This window comes from Saccopteryx leptura, chromosome 5 (assembly GCF_036850995.1).
Source record: "Saccopteryx leptura isolate mSacLep1 chromosome 5, mSacLep1_pri_phased_curated, whole genome shotgun sequence".
NCBI classification, from domain to species: Eukaryota; Metazoa; Chordata; class Mammalia; order Chiroptera; family Emballonuridae; genus Saccopteryx; species Saccopteryx leptura.
In genome coordinates this window covers 25,634,424-25,659,461 of record NC_089507.1, presented here as the reverse complement: position 1 = coordinate 25,659,461, position 25,038 = coordinate 25,634,424, and the positions used below count along the sequence as shown (strand labels likewise).

General features: G+C 39.6%; 1 protein-coding gene across 4 annotated transcripts in view; it reads left to right on the top strand.

The window, feature by feature from the left end:
* ARAP2 (ArfGAP with RhoGAP domain, ankyrin repeat and PH domain 2) overlaps positions 1-23,781 on the top strand; it is a 178,835-nt gene extending 155,054 nt beyond the window's left edge. For all 4 annotated transcript variants that reach the window (XM_066387040.1, XM_066387041.1, XM_066387042.1 and 1 more), the window contains 6 exons: positions 2,954-3,093; positions 6,704-6,786; positions 7,851-7,886; positions 10,563-10,626; positions 18,741-18,875; positions 22,965-23,781. In XM_066387040.1, coding sequence (XP_066243137.1) covers positions 2,954-3,093; positions 6,704-6,786; positions 7,851-7,886; positions 10,563-10,626; positions 18,741-18,875; positions 22,965-23,348 — 842 coding nt within the window. In that variant the 3' untranslated portion in view covers positions 23,349-23,781. The remainder of the gene's footprint in view (positions 1-2,953; positions 3,094-6,703; positions 6,787-7,850; positions 7,887-10,562; positions 10,627-18,740; positions 18,876-22,964) is intronic.
* The last annotated feature ends 1,257 nt before the right edge of the window (positions 23,782-25,038 follow it).

The following is a 25,038-nucleotide window of genomic DNA, read 5'->3' as shown; positions in this document are numbered from 1 at the left end:
CGCAGTGGATAGAGCATCTGACTGGGATGCAGAAGGACCCAGGTTCGAGACCCCAGGATTGCCAGCTTGAGCGCGGGTTCATCTGGCTTGAGCAAAAAGCTCACTAGCATGGACCTAAGGTCACTGGCTCGAGCAGGGGCTTACTCAGTCTGCTGAAGGCCCGCGGTCAAGACCCATATGAGAAAGCAATCAATGAACAACTACGATATTGCAACGAAAAACTGATAATTGATGCTTCTCATCTCTCTCCGTTCCTGTCTGTCTGTCTATATCTATCCCTCTATCTGACTCTCTCTCTGTCCCTGTAAAAAAAAAAAATTAAAATTAAAAATAAAAGTTAAAAAAAATTAAAACCAAGACCCAGGTTACAAGGATCCTGCCTGCCCACAGCCCACCCCCAACACACATTAATATAATTATGCCCATTCCAAGCATAAGGACAACTAATATCATCACCTGGGAGACGGGCTTCCACGTGGGCAGAACCATCTTTAACAAAGTGAGCATAATATATATATTTTATTTGCCCAACAGTATTATTACGGAGACCCTGTGTGTACTTTTCAGCTTCTCGCTTTGGATGCTTCGTGAATCATTGAGAGAGGGAGCCTGGTAGAAAAAGGTCATTGTGTGGGGTGACAGAGGGGAAGGGTACCTGAATTCCTTTTCAGATGTGTTGGGTTTTAGTTGTCTGTGGAGTGTGTCTGAGGGAGATTTCGAGAAGGGACCCGAAGAAGCTCGGAAGCACGTTGCCTGAGACGAGGACTCAGCCTTGGGAGAATACAAGATCATGCCTGTTGCTGGTTAGCGTGAGAACATTAAAGATCTGAGCATAGAATTACTGGCATTTGCATTTAAAGGATGGAGGTATCAAGAGAGGCTTGGTATGTGAAGGGACAGTCAGAAAGGTTGCATGACAACAAAGACGGAGCAATGTCACAGAAGTCATCAAGGGATTGAGTTTTAGGGAAAAAAGAGTGCTTAGCAATGCAAAACGGTGCATGAGGTCGAGAAAGGCACATGGACATTATTGTTACTGTAGTAATGGCGGTGATCATGATAATTGTGACCATTACTTAGAAGTGTCTCATTACAAAAGACAGACTTCTGTGTTAGTCATTGAGAGACCTGAACTGCGATTCTAGTACAGTTGCTTTCTGACCTTGTCCCATAACCTTTGTGAGCCACAATTTTCTCATTTAGAAAATGAGATTATATTACTTGGATTTCCTACTTTGGAAAGTTACTTGCAAATCGTGACAGAATATGAGAACATTTTGAAAAGTTTAAAATGTATACTAGTTTTATACAATGTATAATTTTTTCTTAATTTTCCAGTTGTATTAAAACATGTCTTCAAGTCTTTTAATTGGAAAAGTGTAATTTTCAATTTAAACAGAAGTTATTTAGCTATAAAACAGCATTTAAAATATTTTTTGATGGAACTGAATAATAATAAATTTTGCCGGAAGACAATTTTAGGCTATGTTATTCAGAAATTATTTTGTAGTCCTAAACTACCTAAAAATAACCGATGTGAGTGTGACCATGTGGTTGAAACAATGTTGTTTGTGGCCAGTCACTGTGTACCGTGCAAACTGCTGGGGTTTGTTAAGACCTTTGCTTGTTGGTGGTTAGGACCAGTGATGCGATTAATCCTGGGAGGGAAGGGTTCTTCCAGGGAGTCATTCCATGCTCATATTTTTGTTGCAAGGAACTATTTCTATTTTTTTTTTTTTTTAGTTTTTTTCTTATGCTGAGTTTAACAGTGAACATCAGTGTGTTATTTTCTGTATAAATAAGGTTTTTTTCCAACCCAAAGGATGATTTGTTTTAGGGCTAAAAGTTTTTCTAAAAGTCATTTGAAGTATTTCATAAAGTTTAGAAACAATGCATGAATATTTTAAAATTATGTCACCTTAACATCTAAAAATTGCTAAAGGTCCTAGTCCTGATCTAGTGTGCACTGTACGCCTCTTGTGAACATCACCTGACCGGGGCCGCAGCCGTCTATGGGAGAGGTGTCATTTCTCCTGTCATTAGAGAAGCAGAGGTTGGCCCGGTGATGCCAGTGTCCTGACTGCGTGGCTCCCGTACCCTTTCTTTGCGCTGTATTCAGTTCTCACCTGGGTGGCCGGGTCCTGTCTGGATTGGAGGGGACAGTTTTAGACTGGAGATATATCGATAAATGTATACATGATAAATTTATGCAAATTCAAATTTGATATTCTTTATCAAAAAGTGTTGTCTTAATAGAGTTAGCTGAAATGCTTCCTAAGTGGGGGACAATGACAATATTGCACGTGAAATATAATACCTTAGCCATTTTGCATTTTTTACCCTCACCCGCTTCAGAATGATAGGAATTTCTCTAATGCCTTCAGAAGTCCTGGATTCCTGTGTCAGAATTCTGGTAGAGGTTTCCCTATTTACCTGTGCACTTGCACTGTTTACATGAGTGCTCTGTAAAAGAAATACGATGCAAGCTGATGATGTAATTTTAAGTTGCCTAGTATCCACATTAAAATGTATATATGGTGGGATGAATTTTAAATTAATTTTAAATTAATTTTACTAATATTTAAACTCACATATCCAAAATATTATCACTCTAACATGTAGTCGATACTACAAAATTGTGAGATTTTTCTTGTATCATCCTCAAAACCTGATGTTTATTTTATGCTTATAGCACATCTCAATTGAGACTAACCGCATTTTCAGTGCTAATAGAACAGCACAGGCAGGCCTGTCTATTATAAATAGATGTAAATGGATCTAGTCGATGCATATGTGACTCATCCAATACGCCCTGACATTGTATTCCCAGACAGACTCCTTAATGGTAGGAAGCAAGATATTACTTTATAATATCAAAACTGAAAATATTGTTTTATATCCTATTCCAAGTACATGAAAATGTCCTAACTTACAAAAGCAATGTGCTTTACAGAGAGAAGGGGCCTGGAAAGTATCAAAGAGGGAGCCTTGAAAATCAAAGAAGAACCATCTAAAATACTGTCTGGAAATAAATTTCAAGATCGGTATTGTGTTTTACGAAATGGATATCTCTTCCTTTACAAGGATCTCAAGGTATTTGTATATATAGTATTTGAATATGTATACATTTTTGTGTGGGTATTAACATGCTCATTTTTCCCCTTTCTTGGTCCTCTCTCTTGGAAGTCAAGGCTGCACTGTAGTAAATAAAATGCATAGTAAGCCGGTGACCTCTTTCAACCTCTGGGACACCAGTATACTCTGCAGCACTGTCAAGAACTCCATACGTGGCCTTTCTGAGCACTTCACATTTTTTAGAGCAGGCAACGACTTAAGTCCTAAAGAAAAGTCTAATACGTGTTAGATAAATGAGCATATAAATTAGCATTTCAGTCAATTTTATTGACTGAGATTATATGCCGTGCCCTAAGGCTAAAGAGGCTTGCGTATAGCTAGTGGAAATTAATAAATGCAAAGTAAAAGTCTGAGGTACTGCTTTACTCATTGGCTAAAGTCAACTAGAATGACTAAAATTGTAAGAGTGACAACACTGAATGTTGACAAGATGTTGATTAACTTAACTCATTAAATAGCTGATGCAGGGGTAAAATCACACAATCACTGTGTAGAAATATATGGCACATTTTAGATCAAGTTATTAGTGCATCTACCCTGTGACCTAGCAATTCCAGTCCTAGGTATTATGTCCACAAAAGCACTTGTTCAAGAGTGTTCATAAGCAGCTTTATTCGTAACAGTTGCAACCTGGAAACATTCCAAGTGACCATCACTATAAGAAAGATAAATTCATAGACTGGAATCCTACTTGGCAGGAAAATAAGTGAATGCTAATGCATGTAGCAACATAGATGAATCTTCAAATCCTTGTGGAGTAAAAGCTCAACACAGAAAGTACCATATAAGTCTGTCCGTGAGAAGTCTAAGGTCAGGTGAAACCGTTAATGGGGATATAAATTAGAAAGTGTTTGCCTGGGGTGTGGAGAAAGTTTGCTATGGAATTGTGATAGAGTCAGAAGGATACTTCCTAGAACCATGATGGCGAACTTTTTATAAAAACCACCCACTTTTGCAGTGCTGGTCAACCTGGTCCCTCCTGCCCACAAGTGGGCGTTCCAGCTTTCATGGTGGACGGAACAACCAAACTTCATCGCAATTGGCCCACCATGAAAGCTGGAACGCCCACTAGTGGGCGGGAGGGACCAGGTTGACCAGGACTGCAAAAGTGGGCGGTTTTTATAAAAAAGTTAGCCATCAGGGTCCTAGAATAATAGAAATGTTTTCCCTCCAGTTTGAGGTGGTCATCACATGAGTGTATGCGGTATCTTCTCTACTTCCTTGGGATTCAAGCAATGCCCACACAATTAGTTTAAATGCTGAATATCAGCAGGACCTAGAGATACTTTTTTATATTAAAAATTATTAAATTAACTTCAGCTAAGCATTGTTTGCATACTTGAAGTGTGTGGCACTACAATGTGTTCTGTGGTGGCGATGTTCAAAGACCAGACTAGTAACATCTGTTAATATGATATGAAGAGAGAGTTGTTAGCTTTCCAAAGCTCTGTGGCCCAATTTTTTGGTAGTATCTGTTGAGGTGTCCACACTCTTTGATCATTTTCCCTGTATGTTTCTCCAGAGAAGCCTCCATGTGTGGCCATAAGTAAACCTTAGTAGCATTGCTAGTTGCGTACATCTGACATCCACTTTCTTCAAGGAGAGTGGAAGGTCCAGGCAGGAGGCTAGTAAGACAGCACTGAATTCTGCAACCAATATTCCTCTATCCAGAGTCTGTGTGATCTACTGCACTTGAACTCCCGCTTTGTTATTCCATCTGAGAGACCCAGCAGGGAGTCTGGGCAGGTGCCCAGTTATTATTTATTATCACTCTTCAGATTTTTTTTTTTTTTAGTAGTAGTAGTAGTGGAAAAGTGGAGTTTGCAGAAGAAGTTTCTTTTGTACATAAGAATTGGGGATTTTGTGAATAGAACATCAGATTTTAAGATTCATGAACTTAGGTTTATATATGTAAAAATAAATGATAGACTTCACAGCTGATTGTCATCTTGATTGAACTGTATTTGGTTTTCTTCAATGGGTCACCCACCTTGATCTTTATTAAACTGAGTTCCTTAATCCTGTCCTTCTATATACATGATATGGTGGCTAAAATCTATCGCAGGGTATCCAAGGATAAATAGTGAAGTGTGTGTGATTTGATACTAAGTTTTTAAATTAAAGTATAATGATTCAGGTTTTATATCTGTCAGACAACTTTTCTGATGGTCTTGATTTAAAGATTAACTTTTTTTGTGTGTGGCAGAGTCAGCGAGAGGAACAGATAGGGACAGATAGACAGGAACAGAGAGAGATGAGAAGCATCAATTCTTTGTTGCGGCTCCCTAGTTGTTCATTGATTGATTTCTCATATGTGCCTTGATGGGGGGGGGGGGTACAGCAGACCAAGTGACGCCTTGCTCAAGCCAGCGACCTTGGGCTTAAGCTGGTGAGCCTTGTTCAAACCAGATGAGCCTGCGCTCAAGCTGGCAACCTCGGGTTCTCGAACCTGGGTCCTCCACATCCCAGTCCAATGCTCTATCCACTGTGCTACTGCCTGGTCAGGCAAGGATTAACATTTTTAAAATATAAATCATAAATAAATATGTCGGGATGTATATGGAGAAGCTATAATTGATCTAAAGCAAATGTATGTAAATTCTTTTTTATAGTCTATTTTCATGTATTAGTGAAATTTTTCATTATTTGAAATAATTCAGAATGTGGCTATATATGTTCATAATGTTTTCTCTAATTCTGAAATCCAAAAAGTATGGAAAATCATCATTCATTTGGTAGCAAAACTTGACCCAAACCAACATGAAAATCTTGTCTCAGTTCAAGCAGTTATAAGAAAGTACTATACGTAGGCTGGGTGGGTTCTAAACAACAGCAATTTATTTTTCACTGTCCTGGAGGCAGGATGTTGAGGTCAGGGGGCTGGCTTTGTTGGTGCCAGTGAGGACCCGCTTCCACGTTGTGGACTGCCAATTTCTGTGTCCTCCCTGGTGGAGCGGGAGGGCCAGCTCTCTGTCCTGGACACCATTCATGTGGCTCCACCTGTCACCTCTTCAAGTTCCCAGCTCCACACACCGTCACACGGCGACTTGATTTCAACATATGAATTTGGCGGAGAGGAAACAAACATTCAGCCTATGAGAATATTTCTAGCCTGCCTTTATCTCACAGTGCATGAAATGTCATGCATTTTAATATGGAAATATGAATATATTTGAATACAGGGTGCTGCCCCCATCCAACACTGGAAATGTGGTGGAATTGCATAATATATTGTATATGCATTGTATTGTATTTTTAAGATATAGGGAAAAATGAAAGGATCAATTCTCATACACATCTGGTCCCAGGTGTTGTGAATAAGGAATTATTATGTATGTGTGCTTAAATATACATGTATAAACATATATATATATAAATCCAAAATTACCTATTTAAATTTATAACATTGTAATCCAAACAATCTTCATTTACTAAAAACTTGGTATTTTACATTCACAGAACATTGGAGAAACTAAACAATTTTAAACCGAATCATTAACACTCGAGGCAGATAACAAGGATATTTATAAAATCTGCTTAATTACATACTGTTTTGTTTTCATTACAGAGTAGCAAACATGACAAAACGTTGTCTCTCAGTTCAATGAGGTTTTATCTTGGAGTGAAAAAGAAAATGAAACCTCCAACAAGGTAAAGCCTGGGAGGGAAGGGTGGTTGGAACAGTTACAGGAAAATGTATCATCTGTTCGAGGAATTAGGGATCGGTGGCATTAGCCTCACTTTTCTTATACTAAGCGTTAGACACGTTAAATTGCCAGGTCAAGAGAAGCCGTGTGGGTAGATAAGGAGGGCTGGTGTCCACTGACGGCAGGCTCCCGCGAGATTGCACGGCCCTTTGCAGGAGAAATCCCCAGAGGTCCTGTCGGCTGAGAGGCACAGGGGTTTCTCCACATCCTGTTCCTTTCTCAGTCTCGGCCTGGGGACATAAGGAATGCTCCAAGCAAGTCTACACACAGCAAGTCGGATGGCTGCCCTCAGCCTCCTGCTGCTGCTTGACTTTGAGAGCGTCTGTTCCTGGCTCTATAATTTGCCCTTTTTGCTTGGCTGAGTTTGGTAGTAAATCCACAGCGCAGAGACGGTTGAGAGGAAGTGGACCGCTCTTCAACTGGATGGTCTCTTAACACCTGAATCACCCCAGCACTCGGCTCGCGCTGTACTTCCTTACCACAGATTACTTTGATTAGCTAATTAATGTTTGTACTTACACACTTAATCTCATGAAACTTCATTTCAATGAACTGTATGTATGTGATTTGCAATTCTAAGAACGTTCCCAACTTTTTTGCCTCTATGCATAATTTATAAGCCCAGCACATAAACCTGTGTTGCAGTTGGCACATTCTTTCATTTCTCACACTAGCAGCAGGTCAGTATATATGTTCTCTTATTTTGGCCATTTTCCTAGACAGCTGCTTTTACTCAGCCAGAACGTCTGAGAGATTTCCCCACTGCTCCATAGCATCACGGTGCTCTTTTCCTCTCTCCCTTCAACGTATTTAAATTTGAAGCAAAATCCTTCAACATTTATCATCTATCGCTCCATGAAAGCATACCCATTGAATCGCTACTTGTGGGTGTCAATTCTGTTATGCATTTCTGCTGGTAAATGTCATCTCCTTAGCATCCGATCCTGTTTTGAACCTTGTAATGTTTATTATTTTTAATGTGTTTGTTTTCTCCCCCTTGTGATGCAGTTGGGGATTGACAGCATATTCGGAAAAACATCACTGGTAAGTTAATGGCTGGCATTTCTTCGGGGATTTGGTGCATTGATGATAACTTCAGTAAGTGCATGATGTTGGGATTTGGCAGCGGGATCTATAGACAGGAAATGTTTCACCTAAGTGAAGTTAAAATCTTTATTAAATACTAAGACTCTAGAAAGAAGAAAAATATATTTGCTTTCAGGGTTTAGGTCCATTTGAATCCCATGTATCCTAATTACCAATAGCTCTTCAGAGAAACTATATCTGATTTCTTTCTAGTTATTATGAGTGTGGAATCCTGGCTTTTATGGGATAAGCAGGCAAAATTCAGTTTTGAATAAAGAATAAGAACTACCCAAAACTCAGTTAAAAAATTTTTGTCTCAGTCCTGATTTTTACATATATTTACGTCCTTCCCTGATGTCCTCAGGATCTAGCCATTCTCCAAGAGGTTATACTACATGTCTCTTTCTCTCTTGCCAACCTGTGTCTAACCAATATGACACTATACCTGATGTGCCTTTTCGTTTTTGCTCTGACCCACCCATCCCGCTCCCTGCGTCCTCAGGGTCGTGCCTTTCTTCATCTGCCTGAATTATTCCAGGAGTTCTTTTTTTTTTTTTTTTAATTGATTTGAGAAAGAGGGAGAAAGACCTGAACATTAATCTGTTCATGTAAGTGCCCTGACCGGGTATCGAACTGGCAACCTCTGCTTTGGGGCAGTGCCTACCCAAGCAAGCTGTCTGGCCAGGGCTATTCTGGTAGTTCTAAGTGCTCTTCCTGCGTTTCTCTGACTTTCTTGTTTTCTAGTGCATCCACCAGAGAAACTTTCTAACAGGTATCATGTTTCTTTCCTGCTTTAAAACTCTTCTGTGAGCCTGAACTGTGGTGGCGCAGTGGATAAAGTGTCCACCTGGAACGCTGAGGTTGATGGTTCAAAACCCTGGGTTTGCCTGGTCAAGGCACGTGTGAGAGTTGATGCTTCCTGCTCCTTCCCCCCTTCTCTCTCTCTAAAATGACTAAACACACACACACACACACACACACACACACACACACACACACTTCCATGAATTCTGTCACCTACAGCAGTGGTCCCCAACTCCCGGGCCGCGGACCAATACCGGTCTGTGGGCCATTTGGTACCAGTCCGAGAGAAAGAATAAATAACTTACATTATTTCCGTTTTATTTATATTTAAGTCTGAATGATGTTTTATTTTTAAAAAATGACCAGATTCCTTCTGTTACATCTGTCCAAGACTCACTCTTGACGCTTGTCTCGGTCACGTGATACATTTATCCATCCCACCCTAAAGGCCAGTCCGTGAAAATATTTTCCGACATTAAACTGGTCCATGGCCCAAAAAGAGTTGGGGACCACTGACCTACAGGATAAACTACACATTGTTGACATGACATACAAGACCCTGAAATGCGAGCTCTGCCAGCTTCAACCCCCATGACTTCCCCTTTTTACTTAGTGATAAAACAGTGGTCCGTCTTTGATTCGCTGTGCATGCCTTGCCGTCTCATAGCTCCGTGTTTAATAGATGGGGCCCCTTCCTGAGCCTTCATCAGACTGCGTGCTGCTCCCCTTCCCCCTCGCTCTGTCCTCTCCTGCGCATCTCACAGACTCGTGCTGCTCCCCTTCCCCCTCACTCTGTCCTCTCCTGCGCATCTCACAGACTCGTGCTGCTCCTCTTCCCCCTCACTCTGTCCTCTCCTGCGCATCTCACAGACTTGGTATCCTTCACGCAGACCGTAGCTCACATGCCCCAGAGTCTCATCAAATAACTCTCACCTCTGCTTCTTTATGTCTTCTCTGTATCTACAGTATTTTATATGCAAGGGTGTGTAATTTAAAGGTGTTGTAGGGAGAACGACATGGTAATGGGAAGGGACGGTGTCTTTTAGAGAATCTAATCAAGATTATTTCAGAAATTTTAACATTTTTTCAAATAAATGATTTTTAATAATCCAGGAATATAAACAATAGAGATGTTGAAATGCCCATTTTCTCATTTGAACACCAGCCACGGAATTTTCCTCTTACAGGAAACAACCTCCATCTCATCCCCGAGTGTGCTGTGTCTATGTGTGTGTTCCACTCTATGTTTCGTTTTTCTCACTGTTTAATTTGGTTCCTTGCCTGGCTCTCTTTATAGACTATGTGAATCTTGAGGGCAAGAGCTGTTATACATAGGTTTACAATAAAATGACTGGATTGTGTTACTGGGCAGGCAGTGGTTTTTCATGTAGTTTTTTTTTTCCATGGGTCTTGTAGGTATTAATGTTGATAGTCATAATAATGGTGACTGTCTAATCCTTTTTTAAAAATCTGCCATTAAGAAAGCATGCACATATTTTTCTTCTTAGGCTGGGAGTTTCTAGGGGCAAAGGTATTTTCCCATCACACACCTGAAAAAGCAAATGACATTGACCTTTCTAAAAATTTTGCTGATCATTTTTCAGCAGCTGTCAAAACTTTAGTTACATTTTATTTAAAACAGCATATGTGCACTATTATTTTGATGTTCTATACTTATGGAAGCCTGAAGCAACTTGTACTGAAAAACTGCCATTTTGATTACATCAAATGATTAACTGGAGAAGCCCCAAAATAAGTCTGATCACTTAATCACCAAATATACTGGAGGATAGTCGTCTTATGCATATATGTATGAATCTTGCTTTGCAGGCACCTGTGTTGTGATAGTTTACAAACTCAGATGGAGTGGATGGCTGGTGTCTTCATCGCCCAGGTAAGATATCTGTTCCCAATTGTCCAGCAAAGTGTAATAATGGTGTATGGGAAATGGTGGTGATTTCCAAGTAACGTTCAATGAGTTTTATGCATATACTTTTATTGACTCATTGATACATTTTTAATCTGTATGCATCCATCTTTATCCATAACTCTTTGAAAGAGAGAGTTCTGTCTTGTTGAGGTGTTTTACCCGCCCAGCAGCTCCTTCACCTAGGAGAGGTGGATTGCTTCAAAAAGATAGGATAAGAAAGAGGGGTTCGTCTAAGCTGCATACTACCCGAGTCCCACATGGATCTTTGCTTAGAAAACTGTGTTAGTTTCCTTTTTGTTCTCTCTATAACCATCTCTTCTCCCCACTCCTGCCTGTTATTCACAAACAAAGACAGGAACCTACATTTTTTCTTAATATTTCTTATTTTCTAGAAACCTCAAAAAGAGTTAACTCGTGTATTCCTTGCAACACACTCTGCCTGGCATTGCTTATAGACGAGGTAATAAAGATTAACAAAGGTGCCATGTCTTTAGTTAGTGGTTTAAACTCAGAGCTACCAGAGGGCAACACGTACACTCAGTTCCCCACTTAGTATCCTTCCCTCAGGAGGACTCACTTTGGGGGGGGGGGGCAGGTTTCAGTAGTCCCAGTGGGAGAATTGTGTTTTTCTGCAGCCTTGTCTGGCTGATTCTCAGAAATGCTTCCCACAAGAGCATTGAAACTCACTGGTAACGATCAAGTTGTGTCACTTTATTACTGAGGATGTATCCCCGGTTTCTCTCTCAGGAGAGTTCATTCACTTCTAAAATCTGGATATTTGTGTTGAAAACCATTTGTTCATTTAATTGAATATTCTCTCCGGTGGTTAATAAACACTGTTCTTCTCAGCCTGGTGCTACTGTTACTACCTGGGATACACTTTTAATAATTCAGATATTCAAGTCTTACTTTAAAAAACTTGATTTAAAGTATTTTACTAAAAATGGAACTACAGAGTTGAAACCTGTTCCACTTTCTCTTTATGGTGCAACTAAATTGATTTTTTTTGGTTTTTATAATTGAAGTCAGTCAACTCTGTAGTTTAAAATCAAAGTATAAGTAGCTGGGAAGCAGAGATTGCCCTCAGGACCAAGTTATTTCTCCCGCCCTGTCTGTCCTTTGTTGTCTGGGCCCCAGAGACTCAGCCCAGTACCTTTCCTTGTCATTCCACGTTTTAGGATTAATATAAACACAGAGGTCCTTGTGGATTTAAGGATTTAATGGTTCACCTCCCCAGGGAAACAGACAGGAAAGCAGTAAATGTTAATACAGTGGTACCTTGAGATACGAATTTAATTCATTCTGTAACTGAGCTCGTAAGTCAGTGAACTCATATATCAAACAAATTTCTCCCATTTAAAATAACTGAAATAGATTTAATCCTTTCCATCCCTGTGAAACATCCCCAAACCATCCTAAATTATGAAAAAAGACATGTTTTTAATTAAGAAACACACATGTATACTTTACCAATGCATAGCAAAATATATGAAATAAAAGAAAAAAGTGTCATTTAGTACTGTATTCTTACGTTGGAGACAGACGAGTGCGGCTAATGGAGGTGAATGGCGGAGGAGGAGGGAGGGAGGAAGGGATGCAGGCACTGTAGACACATAAACTAAAACTGCACTTTCTTAACACTAAGTGTAAACTAAAACTGCATTTTCTTTACTTTAAACAAAACTAAAACTGCACTTTCTTTACTGAAAATGAAACCACAAAAACTTAATCACAACTCCTATCTCGGAATTTCACTTGGATCTTGAACAAAAATATGGACCTAGTTGCAGCTCGTATCTTAAAAACAATCGTATGTTAGTCTGTTCGTATCTGTAGGTACAACTGTACAGGGTATGTATGTTCACACACACACACACACACACACACACACACACACACACGTCTATAGTAAGTGTCCCTTACAATGAGTCTTTCTGCTGCCTGGAATACTTTTCTAATACCCATCCCCAGCCTCACCCGTGCCTCAGGAGTCCTTGAGATCTTGGCTTACATGTCACATTCTCAGAGAAACCTTTTCATTTTCTAGTTAGACCTTCCTGTAGGAAAACTTAATATCCCGTACTTCAACACTGTAGCACTGAGTAAAAAGCATTCGTATATTTAGATTTTGCATTTTTGTCTTTCCTACTAAAATGTAAATTCCATGCTCTGTCAGTCTCTGGTGTTGGAATTTAATATTTTAAATACAATTTACATTCAACATTATTTTGCCTTAGTCTCAGGTGTACAGCATTGTGGTTAGATAATTCACATACCTCACAAGTCCCCAGTATTACAAGTACCCCCTGGCACCTTACATAGTTATTACAGCACTGCTGACTAAATGCCCTATGCTGTGGTTTATATCCTCATGATATTTTATAACTATTCAGTTTATCCTTTTTAATCCCTTCACCTTTTTCACCCAGCCCCCCAGCCCGCCTCCTTTCAGCATCCACTAGTTCACTCTCGGTATCTGAGTTTGATTCAATTTTTTTGTTTATTTTGTTCTATAGATTCCACAGATAAGTGAAATTATATGGTATTTTTCTTTCTCCGTCTGACTTATTTCATTTAGCTTAATACCTTCTAGGTCCATCCATGCTGTTGCAAATGATAATGTTTCATTTTTTATGGCTGAATAACATTCCACTGTATATTTGCACCACCAATTTTGTATCCACTCAGCTACTAATAGGCACTGGGCTGCTTCCAGATCTTGGCTGTTGTAAATAATGCTGCCGTGAACATAGAGGTGCATATATTCTTTCAATTTAGTATTTGGGGTTTCTTTGGATAAATTCCTAGAAGTGAAATCTCTGGGTCATAAGGAACTTCCATTTTTAATTTTTCGAGGAACAACCTCCGTAGTCTTTTTTCCACAGTGGCTGTACCAAGCTGCAGTCCCACCAGCGGTGCACATCCTCACCAACACCTGTTTGTTGATTTATTGATGACAGCCATTCTTAGAGTTGTGAAGTGATGATATCTCATTGTGATTTTAATATGTATTTCTCTGATGACTAGTGGCATTGAGCATCTTTTCATGTCTATTGGCTGTCTGTATGTCCTCTTTGGAGAAGGACTCTTATGAGACCTATATGTATATTACAGAACCCAGTACCTTTTTACAAGGTATGTGCTCAGTCAGTATTTGTAAAATAGGAAAAAGTGTAAATAAATAATCTGAAAAAATGAATAATGAATAAATAAAATATGTGAGGGAAAGGAAAGCCGGTGTGACCGAGGAAAGGATGGGCGTTCATTGAGAAAGTTTCTCGGGGAATACCTTTCGGGGTGGCCGACTGACAGCTGTGTCGGGAATGAGGGAGTGAGTTTTGCAGGTATGTAGCAGGTGTGACATTCCGGGGACAGGGGCCAACAGATGCCTCAGATGTTAGAATCTTGGCTTATTCCATGAACAGTGAAGGCCTATGTGAGAGAAGATGTAACAATTTAGAGATTGAGTGGGAAGTAAGGGAAGGATATGGAATTCACATTCATTGATAAACAGCGTTGGTTACTTTGTTGAAGCTACACTCTAGGAGGAGGCTGTGTGTGGAAGAACAGCTCAGATTGTGGTTGCTCTGGTACGACATTCAGATTCAAGAATATTGGAAGGTAGAGCCAGCAGGCTTGCTGATTAATTGGCTATACCAGTTTGAGAGGAGTAGACATCAAGACAGAATCTTAGTTTTTTGTCCTCTGGCAACTGGTAAATGTAAGTGATATTATCAGGGATGCAGCGAAAAAAATTTGAGAGTTCTGTTTTGGCCACATGTGATCTGACATGACTTTTTAAACATACAAGTGGATATGCTGAGTACTGTTTGGATGTATGGGTGAAAAACTCAGGCACAAGTTTGGAGCTGAAATGTAAATTTTGAGGAAGTCAGTATTTAGATTGTTTTGAAAGTCATGAGTTTGGGTGAGAAATAAGAGAGACAGAAGAAGAGACAGGAGTGATAGGGGAGAGAGAAAGAGAGGACAGACAAGCCAGGAGACACTACAGATAGAAAGGCCAAGTATAACATGGGGGAAAAACTCAGGAAAAGAAGTGAGAAGGTTGAGGAAGGAGGAAAAAGCAGGTCATGGGTAGAGTATCCTGTCAAGGAATTTGCTATATAGAGATACATGAGGCTGTGAGTAGATAGAAACAAGAAGTCGTGGTAGGTTTGGGGTTTCATCTGGTTTCTCTTTAAGATGGAGAGTGCATACTTTGCATGGATGCTGATGAAGACAATCCAGTAATTGGAAGAAAAAATGTTCTTCTTAGGAGGAGGGAGGTTATTAAACCAGCAGAGTCCCTGAGCAGACGTGAAGCATTGTGAGTGCACGTTTGTTCATCATTGCTGGAAAAACCATCCTGCAGCAGAGAGTGTGGCACACTGGTTCTCAGGTCACTGACTGTGCCTGCTGGCTCACTGAGCAACTCCAGAGAGGGCTGGGGACATGCTTCTTCATCAGGGCAATGCTGATGGGAGAGAAAGGAGCCTCACTTACTGGCTATAAATATGGAGGATATCAGTACATTTCATGATAGGAAAGTGAAATTCTTGAATGATTACTAATAATTTTTAATAAAATCAGGTCACTGTATGGGGGTATTAGGAATGGAGGGGCAGAGTAATGATGAGATTCTGCAGAGTAAGAGGAAGCCACCTGCCCTCTAACGGAATGTCAAGGTAATGCTCAGTGCTCATTGGACGCTTACGGTTACAGTGAGAGGCCTGTCCAGAGTGACTTACTTCATTTTCCTCCATCAGTTGGTAGGCACCCATAGAGTAAGCAGAACTGGGTTTAACTAGGTTCAGGGCTTTGCCAGGCAAGTATGATGGAGGCAGAAAGAGCATGGGACTTGAAAATACTGATAAGGAGGTGAGTATACTGGCTGACCATAAAATGTAGGCCACGCTGTGAAGGAAATGTGGGGGAAAAGTATGCCAAGTACAATGGATTGAAGGTCTCAGGAGCCTAAGAACACTTGACAGGAATGAAACTGTATCAAGTTACTTGGAAGGATAAGAGGTCAAGCTCAGAAAATGAGACGCAGGTTCTTTGTTCACTGCAGCCTTATTCATCCCAGCCGAGATATGGAAGCAGCCGAAGTGTCTGTGCACAGTTGAATGAGTAGATCCAGAAAATGTGGTGCATATACACAAGGGAAGATTACCCAACCTTTACAAAGAGAGAAATCCCACCTTCTGCAACAAGATCGACTAACTTGGAGGGTATCACACCAAGCGAAATAAGGCAGACTGAGAAAGAAAAATCCTGCATGGGATCACTTACCTGTGGATTCTTAAAAAATAATAAAAATAAAGTCAAATTCATAGAAACAGAGTGAGAAAGTGGTTGCCTGGAGCTGGGGTGGGAGAAATAGGAAGAGGTTGGTAAAAATGTACAAACTTTGTTATATGATGAGTAAGTGCTGAGGATGTAATTTGTAACATGGTGACTGTCGTTAATAACACGGTATCATATAACTAAAATTTGCTACTGAGAGTAGAATTTAAATCTTCTTGCCAGGAAAAAAGAAAAGGAAAGAAAGAAAAGGTAAATGTTAAGTAATGGATTGTTAATTAACTCAGTGGGGGGGGGGGGTTAATCTCTCAAATCAGCACTTGTATACTTTAAACGTTTTTCAATTTTTTTTTGTCAGTTATACCTCAGTAAAACTAGGGATGGAAAATATATAGAGGGAGACAAAATGAAGATTTTTAAATTTATTTTTATTTATTTATTTTTACAGAGACAGAGTCAGAGAGAGGGATAGATAGGGACAGACAGGAATGGAAAGAGATGTGAAGCATCAATCATTAGTTTTTCATTGTGACACCTTAGTTGTTCATTGATTGCTTTCTCATATGTGCCTTGACCGGGGCCTTCAGCAGACCGAGTAACCCCTTGCTCGAGCCAGCGACCTTGGGTCCAAACTGGTGAGCTCTGCTCAAACCAAATGAGCCCGCGCTCAAGCTGGTGACCTCGGGGTCTCGAACCTGGGTCCTCCGCATCCCAGTCCGATGCTCTATCCACTGCATCACCACCTGGTCAGGCAAAAAATGAAGATTTGGGTGTGTGATCATTGGTTATAATGATCTTCAGCTATATGATCCGTGCAATATAACTTGAAATCACTTAAATATAAATATCAGGACATATTATTTACATCTAATGATTTCTGCTGTTGGGAAAAATACCTCTTGGGTTAATGCAATGAAACCTGATTAGCCAGTATTCTCTGCATTATTTATCATGTCAGGAAAAGAAATACTGTTTGAAAACTGCATTTGCTCTTAGGTTCCTCATAATATCATTTAATACTTATACTAAATACCTCAGGGAGTAAAAGTATAAGCATGGTTCATAAATAACCTATTTTCTTCCCAGCCAGCTTTCTCCCAGCTTTAGATGTTGGAAACATCCTAATTAAATAATATCAACATTATCTTAGCAAGTTTTGAACCATGACATAAAAATATTATGAAGTGTGTCACTTTCCCTGATTGAAATATTGCATAATCTACCATGGTGCATTTGTTGAACCAAAGTAAACTTTGCTAAGGCCGACCTCATGCACAACTCGAAGTCTAGTGATCACTAGGCCCTACACTGTAGAATCCTGAAGGAATGAAGGAGATAATGTGTGTATATTGATAAGCACAAATTTTATCAGTATCCCCTTCAATATAAATTAGCTATTATAAAGTGAGTACATACTCAACATTTGTTAAAATGAATTTTGGGCGATAGAACACTACTTTAAAATAGTAATTGTGCCTGACCAGGCGGTGGTGCAGTGGATAGAGCATCAGACTGGGATGTGGAGGACCCAGGTTGGAGACCCGAGGTCGCCAGTTTGAGTGCAGGCTCATCTGGTGTGAGCAAAGCTCACCAGCTTGGACCCAAGGTCGCTGGCTTGAGCAAGGGGTTACTCTGTCTGCTGAAGGCCCACGGTCAAGGCACATATGAGAAAGCAATCAAAGAACAACTAAGGTGTCGCAATGAAAAACTAATGATTGATGCTTCTCATCTCTCTCTGTTCCTGTCTGTCTGTCCCTATCTATTCCTCTCTCTGACTCTTTGTCTCTGTTAAAAAAAAAAAAAGAATAGTAATTGCAACATAAGAACAATAACATGTTGACTCTTAAGAGTACAAGCTAATAAGAGCAGGCATTTAGTTACATAGTTCACCAAATGTTTTTCACCTCATCATTGCCTCTGTAAGCTGCTCATTTTATAGTTGGTATTCTGTATTTCTTTCATAGATTGTTGTCTGAAAATCAGGTTGCTTTTCTCTACTTCTGACAGGTGAATCTACCCTGAGGAATAGAAAAATCTTTAAAGATTTTTCTTTTATATGCCTATCTCAAGGATTTATCTTTCAAGAGCTCATATTTTTACCTGTGGATATATCTCCCTGTTGCAAAATTAACTTTTCCTCAGTCATATCTATAATTGCTCAGCAGCCAGAATATGTAGTCAATAACTTGAGGACAAATGTGCCACACTCTCTGTTGTCTAATGATGTTCAGTATAAATGTCTTGTACAAGGGACCAGTGCTTTGGAATTCAATTAGATGAAAAGTAACAGTTTTAAAAGGTCATAAAATAGAGCTAGTTTTTCTGATAGATATGCCTAAAGTTGATTTGGGCTTAGACTACAGAAGGACAAATGATTATGTGTACACTCAGGTCGTCTTTGTTGTAGAGAGTAAGTGTGAATGTGTAGTTACTTTGATTCCAGGGACTAGAAGTGTAGACAACTGTACTATTTTCCCCCCAGAGAGTTTGCCAGTTTTCCTAAATATTTTCCCCCTTTTGGTTTGATAAGCAGTGCAGAAGCATGCATTTGGAACTTAGAAATGGAACCGAGACCTCAAAGCTCAGTTCCCTTGAGAGTTTGACGTCCTGGAGCGGTGCTGCCGCCAGAATCCACATCATAATTACAGGTGGCTTTCTCGGGGAAAGCAGATCATTGGGTTTGTGCATATATGGGAAAGCAGCCAGGCCATTCTATAACGTGGTGTATGGTCTATGACATCACACACCAACGGCAAGGAATTTTGTTTCCACAGCATGAAAATGATATCCGGCCACCAGCAGGGAAGGAACGGAAACGTTCTATAACCAAAAATCCCAAAATCGGAGGTTTGCCTCTAATTCCCATCCCGCAGGAGAGAGACGCAGGCCAAGCCCGGAGGAATACCGAGGTAGGTGGGGTTTCATTTCTTTTCTAGCATTGCATTTGTTTTCTTATGTCTTACTGTGATTGATGCATTAATTCATTGGCTTCAAAAAAGTAGAAATAATCACATCACGAAAACATTATGAATAGCCCTCTGGCATTTTTGGAAATTTTGTGGTTTTTTTAACTTCTCTTTCATGATGAGTTTTAATAATGGCAGTGACTATTACATATACACAATGCCACTTGTTTTCTCATGCCCAAAGGAGTCAAGCAATTTTGAATATGGATACAGAAGTTCTGGTTGGTACAATCACAATCCGAAATTTAGTCTTACAAGTTTACTTCTTCCAATCTGAGAATGAGTCCATGGCAGAATATGTCTGGAGCCACGGTAACTAGACTTTCTAGGGACATAATCACATTCTAGTGGTTTGGGAACCAGTGGGGTGTCCCAGTTAATTTGAGGAACTGCGACATGACCTCTGAGCATCAGTAAAGAAGATTGGGCAATTTTTTCTTGAAAGCTGAGACGTCTTTTCCTTCTCACCTGGAGGGGCCTGGAGAATAGAAGTAGCCTCAATCTTGACTTGAAGTTCAGTCTTTTCAGGAAAGGATGTAGGCTGTTTACATTCAAAACTGGTTGTATACTTCGAGACTAATGCAGGTTTCAATGCCTTACCTCAGTCTCGCAAAGCAGAAAGAAAAGCATGTAAGAGTTATTATTCTTAGAGGCTAGGTTTGGAATTCAGCTGCTTGAATTTTATTTTTTTTTTAAGATTTAATTTATTGATTTTTATGGGGGGGTAGCAAGAAGTGTCAACTCATAGTTGCTTCACTTTAGTTGTTCATGGATTGCTTGTCATATGTGCCTTGACTGGGCAAGCACAAGGTCTGGGGCCAGCCGGCGACCACGGCGTTCCAGGTCAACACTTTATCCACTGCACCACCACAGGCCAGGCAATCTGTTGGAATTTCTTGCTTTCCCAAACAAAATATCATTTGAAAGACTAAAGCCATTTTCATTTAGTGCTCAGATTTTTAAAAATATTTCTCCAGGTCTATACTACCTTGCACATTTATCTCATTCTAGTATTTCTCTTCTCTAAGAGATAAAAGCTTTGAAAAGAATGGTTTATTACCTTTGTGGCCTACTTGGTCCTTCTGCACTACAGGTTATCTTGGTAATAAACTGCTATGCAAAAGTGTGGATTCCTTAGCTAATCTACACCTTCAAATTCTAAGGGTCATCTACACCTTCAAATTCTAAGGGTCAAGTTTCCCAGACACCCAGGTTAGGAGACACAGGCTGAACCAGGGAAGCAAACATAAGGAGTAGATATGACCTACTGTCACCCTTGCTTGTCCTGACGCTGCCTGAGGATTATTGATGGCGCAAAGCAAAAGATAAAGTATCATCAAAATACATTAGTATCAAAATACATGAACCAATACCCAGTAAAGAATTTGTAGGATAATTAAGTATGTAATTGTTACCTAATCCCAAATTCAGAGTTTCAGCAACAACTTCTTTTTAGTACACTTAAGACTAGAAAGCTGATGAACTAAAATTCTGAAGAAATTGTTAAAGGTTTTTCTTAATTCCATGAAATATTAGTTAATGGGAAATTTATGAGTACTCAAATTAACCAAGCATTTTTTTGTAAATTTAAATATGGTGATATGTTTTTACATATTCCAACATTGGGGGAAAAAAGTTGAAAGTTTAAAAAGCATTAAAACAAAATTATTAAAAATTGGAAGTTTTTCTACAAACCTTAAACCTCCTAGAAGAAAACATACAAAGTAAATTCTTGACATTGCTCTTAGTAATATTTTATCTCCTTGGGCAAATGGAAAAATAAAAGCAAAAATAGACAAATAGGACTACATCAAACTAAAGTGTTTTTGCACAGTGAAGAAATCCAACAAATGGAGAAAACAGCCTACTGAATAGAAGATATTTGCCAATGATATCTCCAATGAGGGGTTGTTGTCCAACATATAGAAGGAACTCATCCAACTTAACACCAAAAACATTAAAAGAAATCTGATTAAAAAATAGGCAGAGGACCTGTATAGACATTTCTACAAGGACAGCATACAGATGGCCAGTAGACATCTGAAAAGATTCGCAACATCATTAACCATCAGAGAAGTGCAAATTAAAATCATGAGATCTCACTTCATCCCTGTCAGAATGGCTATCGTTAATGAGTCAACAAACAAGTGTTGGTGAGGATGTGGATAAAAGAGAACCCTTGTTCATTGTTGGTGATGTTGTAAATTGATGCAGCCACCATGGAAAGCAGTATGGAAGTTTCTAAAAAAAAAATTAAAGATAGAACTACATTATGACCCAGTGATTCCACTTCTGGGTATTTATCCAAAGAAATCCAAAATACTAATTCAAGAAGATAATGTATATATCCCTGTTTGTTTCAGCATTATCTACAATAGCCAAGGTATCAAAGCAACCTGAGTGTCATCCATAGGCAACAGGATAAAGAAGATGTGTTTGTGTGTGTGTGTGTGTGTGTGTGTGTGTGTGTGTGTGTGTACTGTATATACATAAAATAAAATATTACTCTACCACAAAAAAATTAAATCATACTATTTGGTACAACATGGATGGACTTGAAGGGTATTATGATAAAGGAAGTAAGGAGTCAGAGAAAAATAAATAACATGATTTCACTTACATGTAAAATAAAACAAACAAACAAAGCAGTAACAAACTCATAGATGAACAAATTGATGATTGCCAGGTGGGAGGAGGTTGGAAAGATGGGTGAAGAAAGGGAAGGGATTTGAAGTATAAATTGCCATTAATAAAAGCAGTCACAGCAATTTCAAGTACAACATAGGGCATAATAGTCAACACTATAGTAATAACTACATACAGTGTCAGATGGGTACTAGACTTACCGGAGTGATCACTTCGTGAGGTATATAAATGTCTAATCACTATGTTATGCACCTGAAACTAATTGAGGGGAAATAAATTTTTAAAAAGAAAGGGTATCTCTGTACCACTGAGGGTGTTGTGACTGGATTCCCAGGGTCTGTAGGCTCTTACAGTTTACTGAATGGATGTGTATGTACTCTCATTCTCTGATACTAAAGTGGGTAGATAGAAATGTTTGTGTCTTTTAAAATGTATCTGGAATTCTAATAGATGTTTTGTGAGAGGAAAGATTTCACTGAGTATTTTGCGAGTTGGAAAAGAAAAATAGGAAAAGAAGTTAGATTGATCTGTCATGATCTCCTCAGTGTTGTTTTTGTGCCAGTGTGGATTGTGAAGCTCTAAGAGGGGCTATAGGACAGAGCACGTCCCTGACTCCCGGGGCCACAGAGACTTCCCTTGTTCTGGGTGCCGGGAGGACGGCGCTGTAGGGACTGCAGATGCATGAACACATGACGGATCCGAGCAGAAGAGAATGAGGAGAGGCAGGTTTGAAGTGAGAGGCAATTTGAATAACTGACCTAAAAGACATCTTTGATGTTCTCTGTTAAATGCATGTTAAAATAGATTTTCATGGACTACATTTCACTTGATTTTGTAGCTCTCAGATCAGTCTGTAAATTTAGACAAGACTTGTGTCAAAGTTGTTAGACCCTAACTCAGGGGTCCCCAAACTTTTTACACAGGGGGCCAGTTCACTGTCCCTCAGACCATTGGAGGGCCGGACTATAAAAAAAAACTATGAACAAATCCCTATGCATACTGCACATATCTTATTTTAAAGTAAAAAAAACAAACAAACAAACAAAAAACCAGGAACAAATACAATATTTAAAATAAAGAACAAGTAAATTTAAATCAACAAACTGACCAGTATTTCAATGGGAACTATGGACCTGCTTTTGGCTAATGAGATGGTCAATGTGCTCCTCTCATTGACCACCAATGAAAGAGGTGCCCCTTCCGGAAGTGCGGATAAATGGCCTCAGGGGGCCACATGTGGCCCGCGGGCCGTAGTTTGGGGACCCCTGCCCTAACTCATAGAAGAAATAAGGTGTAATATAAGAAGCATCAACATTTTTAGATGGAATGTATTTTTTAAATTTAAATTGTGCCAAATCTTGCTTTCCCGTGCGGCGTGTATTTCAGAGCGTGCGCGCGGAGCTGGACAGGCTGCGGCTCAGTGAGCAGCACGCCCGGGAGTCTGGAGACAGCACCGTGAAGGAGCGGGCCTCCCTTGTGGCCCACTGCCTGGAGCACAGGGACGACAGACTTCGAAATCGCTCCAGAAAACACCGGAGTCTCAACTGTCTGGACGACACAGAGCCTGAGGTCTTTCACGGGCAGCAGAAAGGCCTCAAAGGCTTGAAGACATTGGGCAGGACCGAGGACAGGAATGGCAAAGCTACTTTAGACCCTGATAATAAGTTGCCATCCAGGGTCATCGAAGAACTTAGTGTGGTTCTACAACGGTCCAGAACCCTTCCAAAAGAGTTACAGGGTGAGCAGATCTTGCAGAAAGAAATAAAATGAATTGCAAAATTTTAAAACTATTGTCTACAATGTTTATGTGCAAATCAGAAACCGAACTGTAAGATAATCTATGGTTTGTGAGATTTGTCTAGCTATATGTAAGCATTTAAAAAGCATTTTAAGATATATGTGTATATATGTGATAAGTGTAAAATTAACTTTATTTTGGTCTGAACAAAGCTTGTACAGTTCAACTGTATTAACCTTGTGTAAAAAAAGGCATTGAGTTACTTTGAGTGGCCAGCCTTTTAAAGTAGTTATCTGTTAAGTGATGTAATTTATGAGCAAAAATATCAAACTGTACTGTATTGTATAAAATGCTGTTTAAATGATGCCTATGAATCTGTTTAACACATTTTGCACTTTGAGAAACTCTGTGTATTAAGTTATCACATGGTTTTAGGTTTACATAGGGTCTACGCTAGGGAAAAGGAGGGGGGCTAAGTACAAAATGGGGGCGGGGGAGGGGAGGATTTATTTTAGTAGCTGCCTATCAAGTAACAATGAGGTTTTAAAAAGAGGCAAGAAGTGAACAAACGTCCAAAGAACCAGTCAAGATGTATTCTGGTTCACTATTGACAAACTGTTAAGAAAATGTCTAGTGACTAGGTATTTCTCAAGAGTATATTCAGCCAACAAACATGTACAACGGCACCGGCCATGCTAACTTACGGGGCGCGCTGCCCAGCCCGGGCGTACACTCACGACAGTTCAGGTCTGCCTCGGTGGCTGCTGGGAAGAAATTAGACTGCGTTGAAGGGAGTGTGTGAGCAGGACCTGGCACGGGTGCCGTTTACACTCTTGCTGTGTACAAGAAATTTTGTTTCTTGCTATTCCTTTGGTACGAACAAAGCTCATCATCACAGGGTTGTGTTATCATTGTTTTTGCTACTGTTTTACTTTGTGTGCTCATTTCTTTTTATTTTAACTAAGATTGTAACGTGTTTCTCTGCAATGTCAGAATTAACTGGAAGTGTACAACACGTGGCCGTTTTGTGGTAGGAGATGACGTAACTCTCCAGCCGGGGCAGTCTCCCCCCTGTGCCTGATGAATGACAACGAAGCCCTCCATCTTGACTTCCACGTAGGGTCAGCTACTGAGTTGGTGATTTTCCCAGGAGAGACAATACAGTACTAATTATAGTTCACATTCAGGGCAGCACTTTTCTGCAATTACTTTAGAATTTTATCAGATCTGGTGAGTTTCAATTAAAAGTTATTTGCTGCAGTTAAGCTTTATTCCTGGCATTTCCCCCTCTATATTTCAGGTGCCTTTCTTACCAGAATATGTATACAGAGGCCCATACTTGAATCAGTCCAATCATAGTACAGTAATATGCCGTCAAATGCCATGAACTTTTTCATTGTAAAATGCTGATCAGTTATGTTTGGTGGGGATAAAATTGTTTGCCCTGGATGTGTGATATTTATTCTTCAAATCCAAACAGATTAGAAAAGTTTTTAAGAAGAAAAAGCTGCAGGTCAGTTTATAAAATAGGTGGCAATATTGAGGAACCTTCATAGGATTTGGGAAAAAAAATCTAAAATAAACTATTATTCCTGACAAATGGTAATACTTATGTTGTAAAGTAAGGAAACATATGAAAATTGTTTGACATGGTAGGACACTGGAAAAAGTATCTGGGATTTTTTTACCTGTCTTACCTGAATATTTTTGAAACTTGAGCTT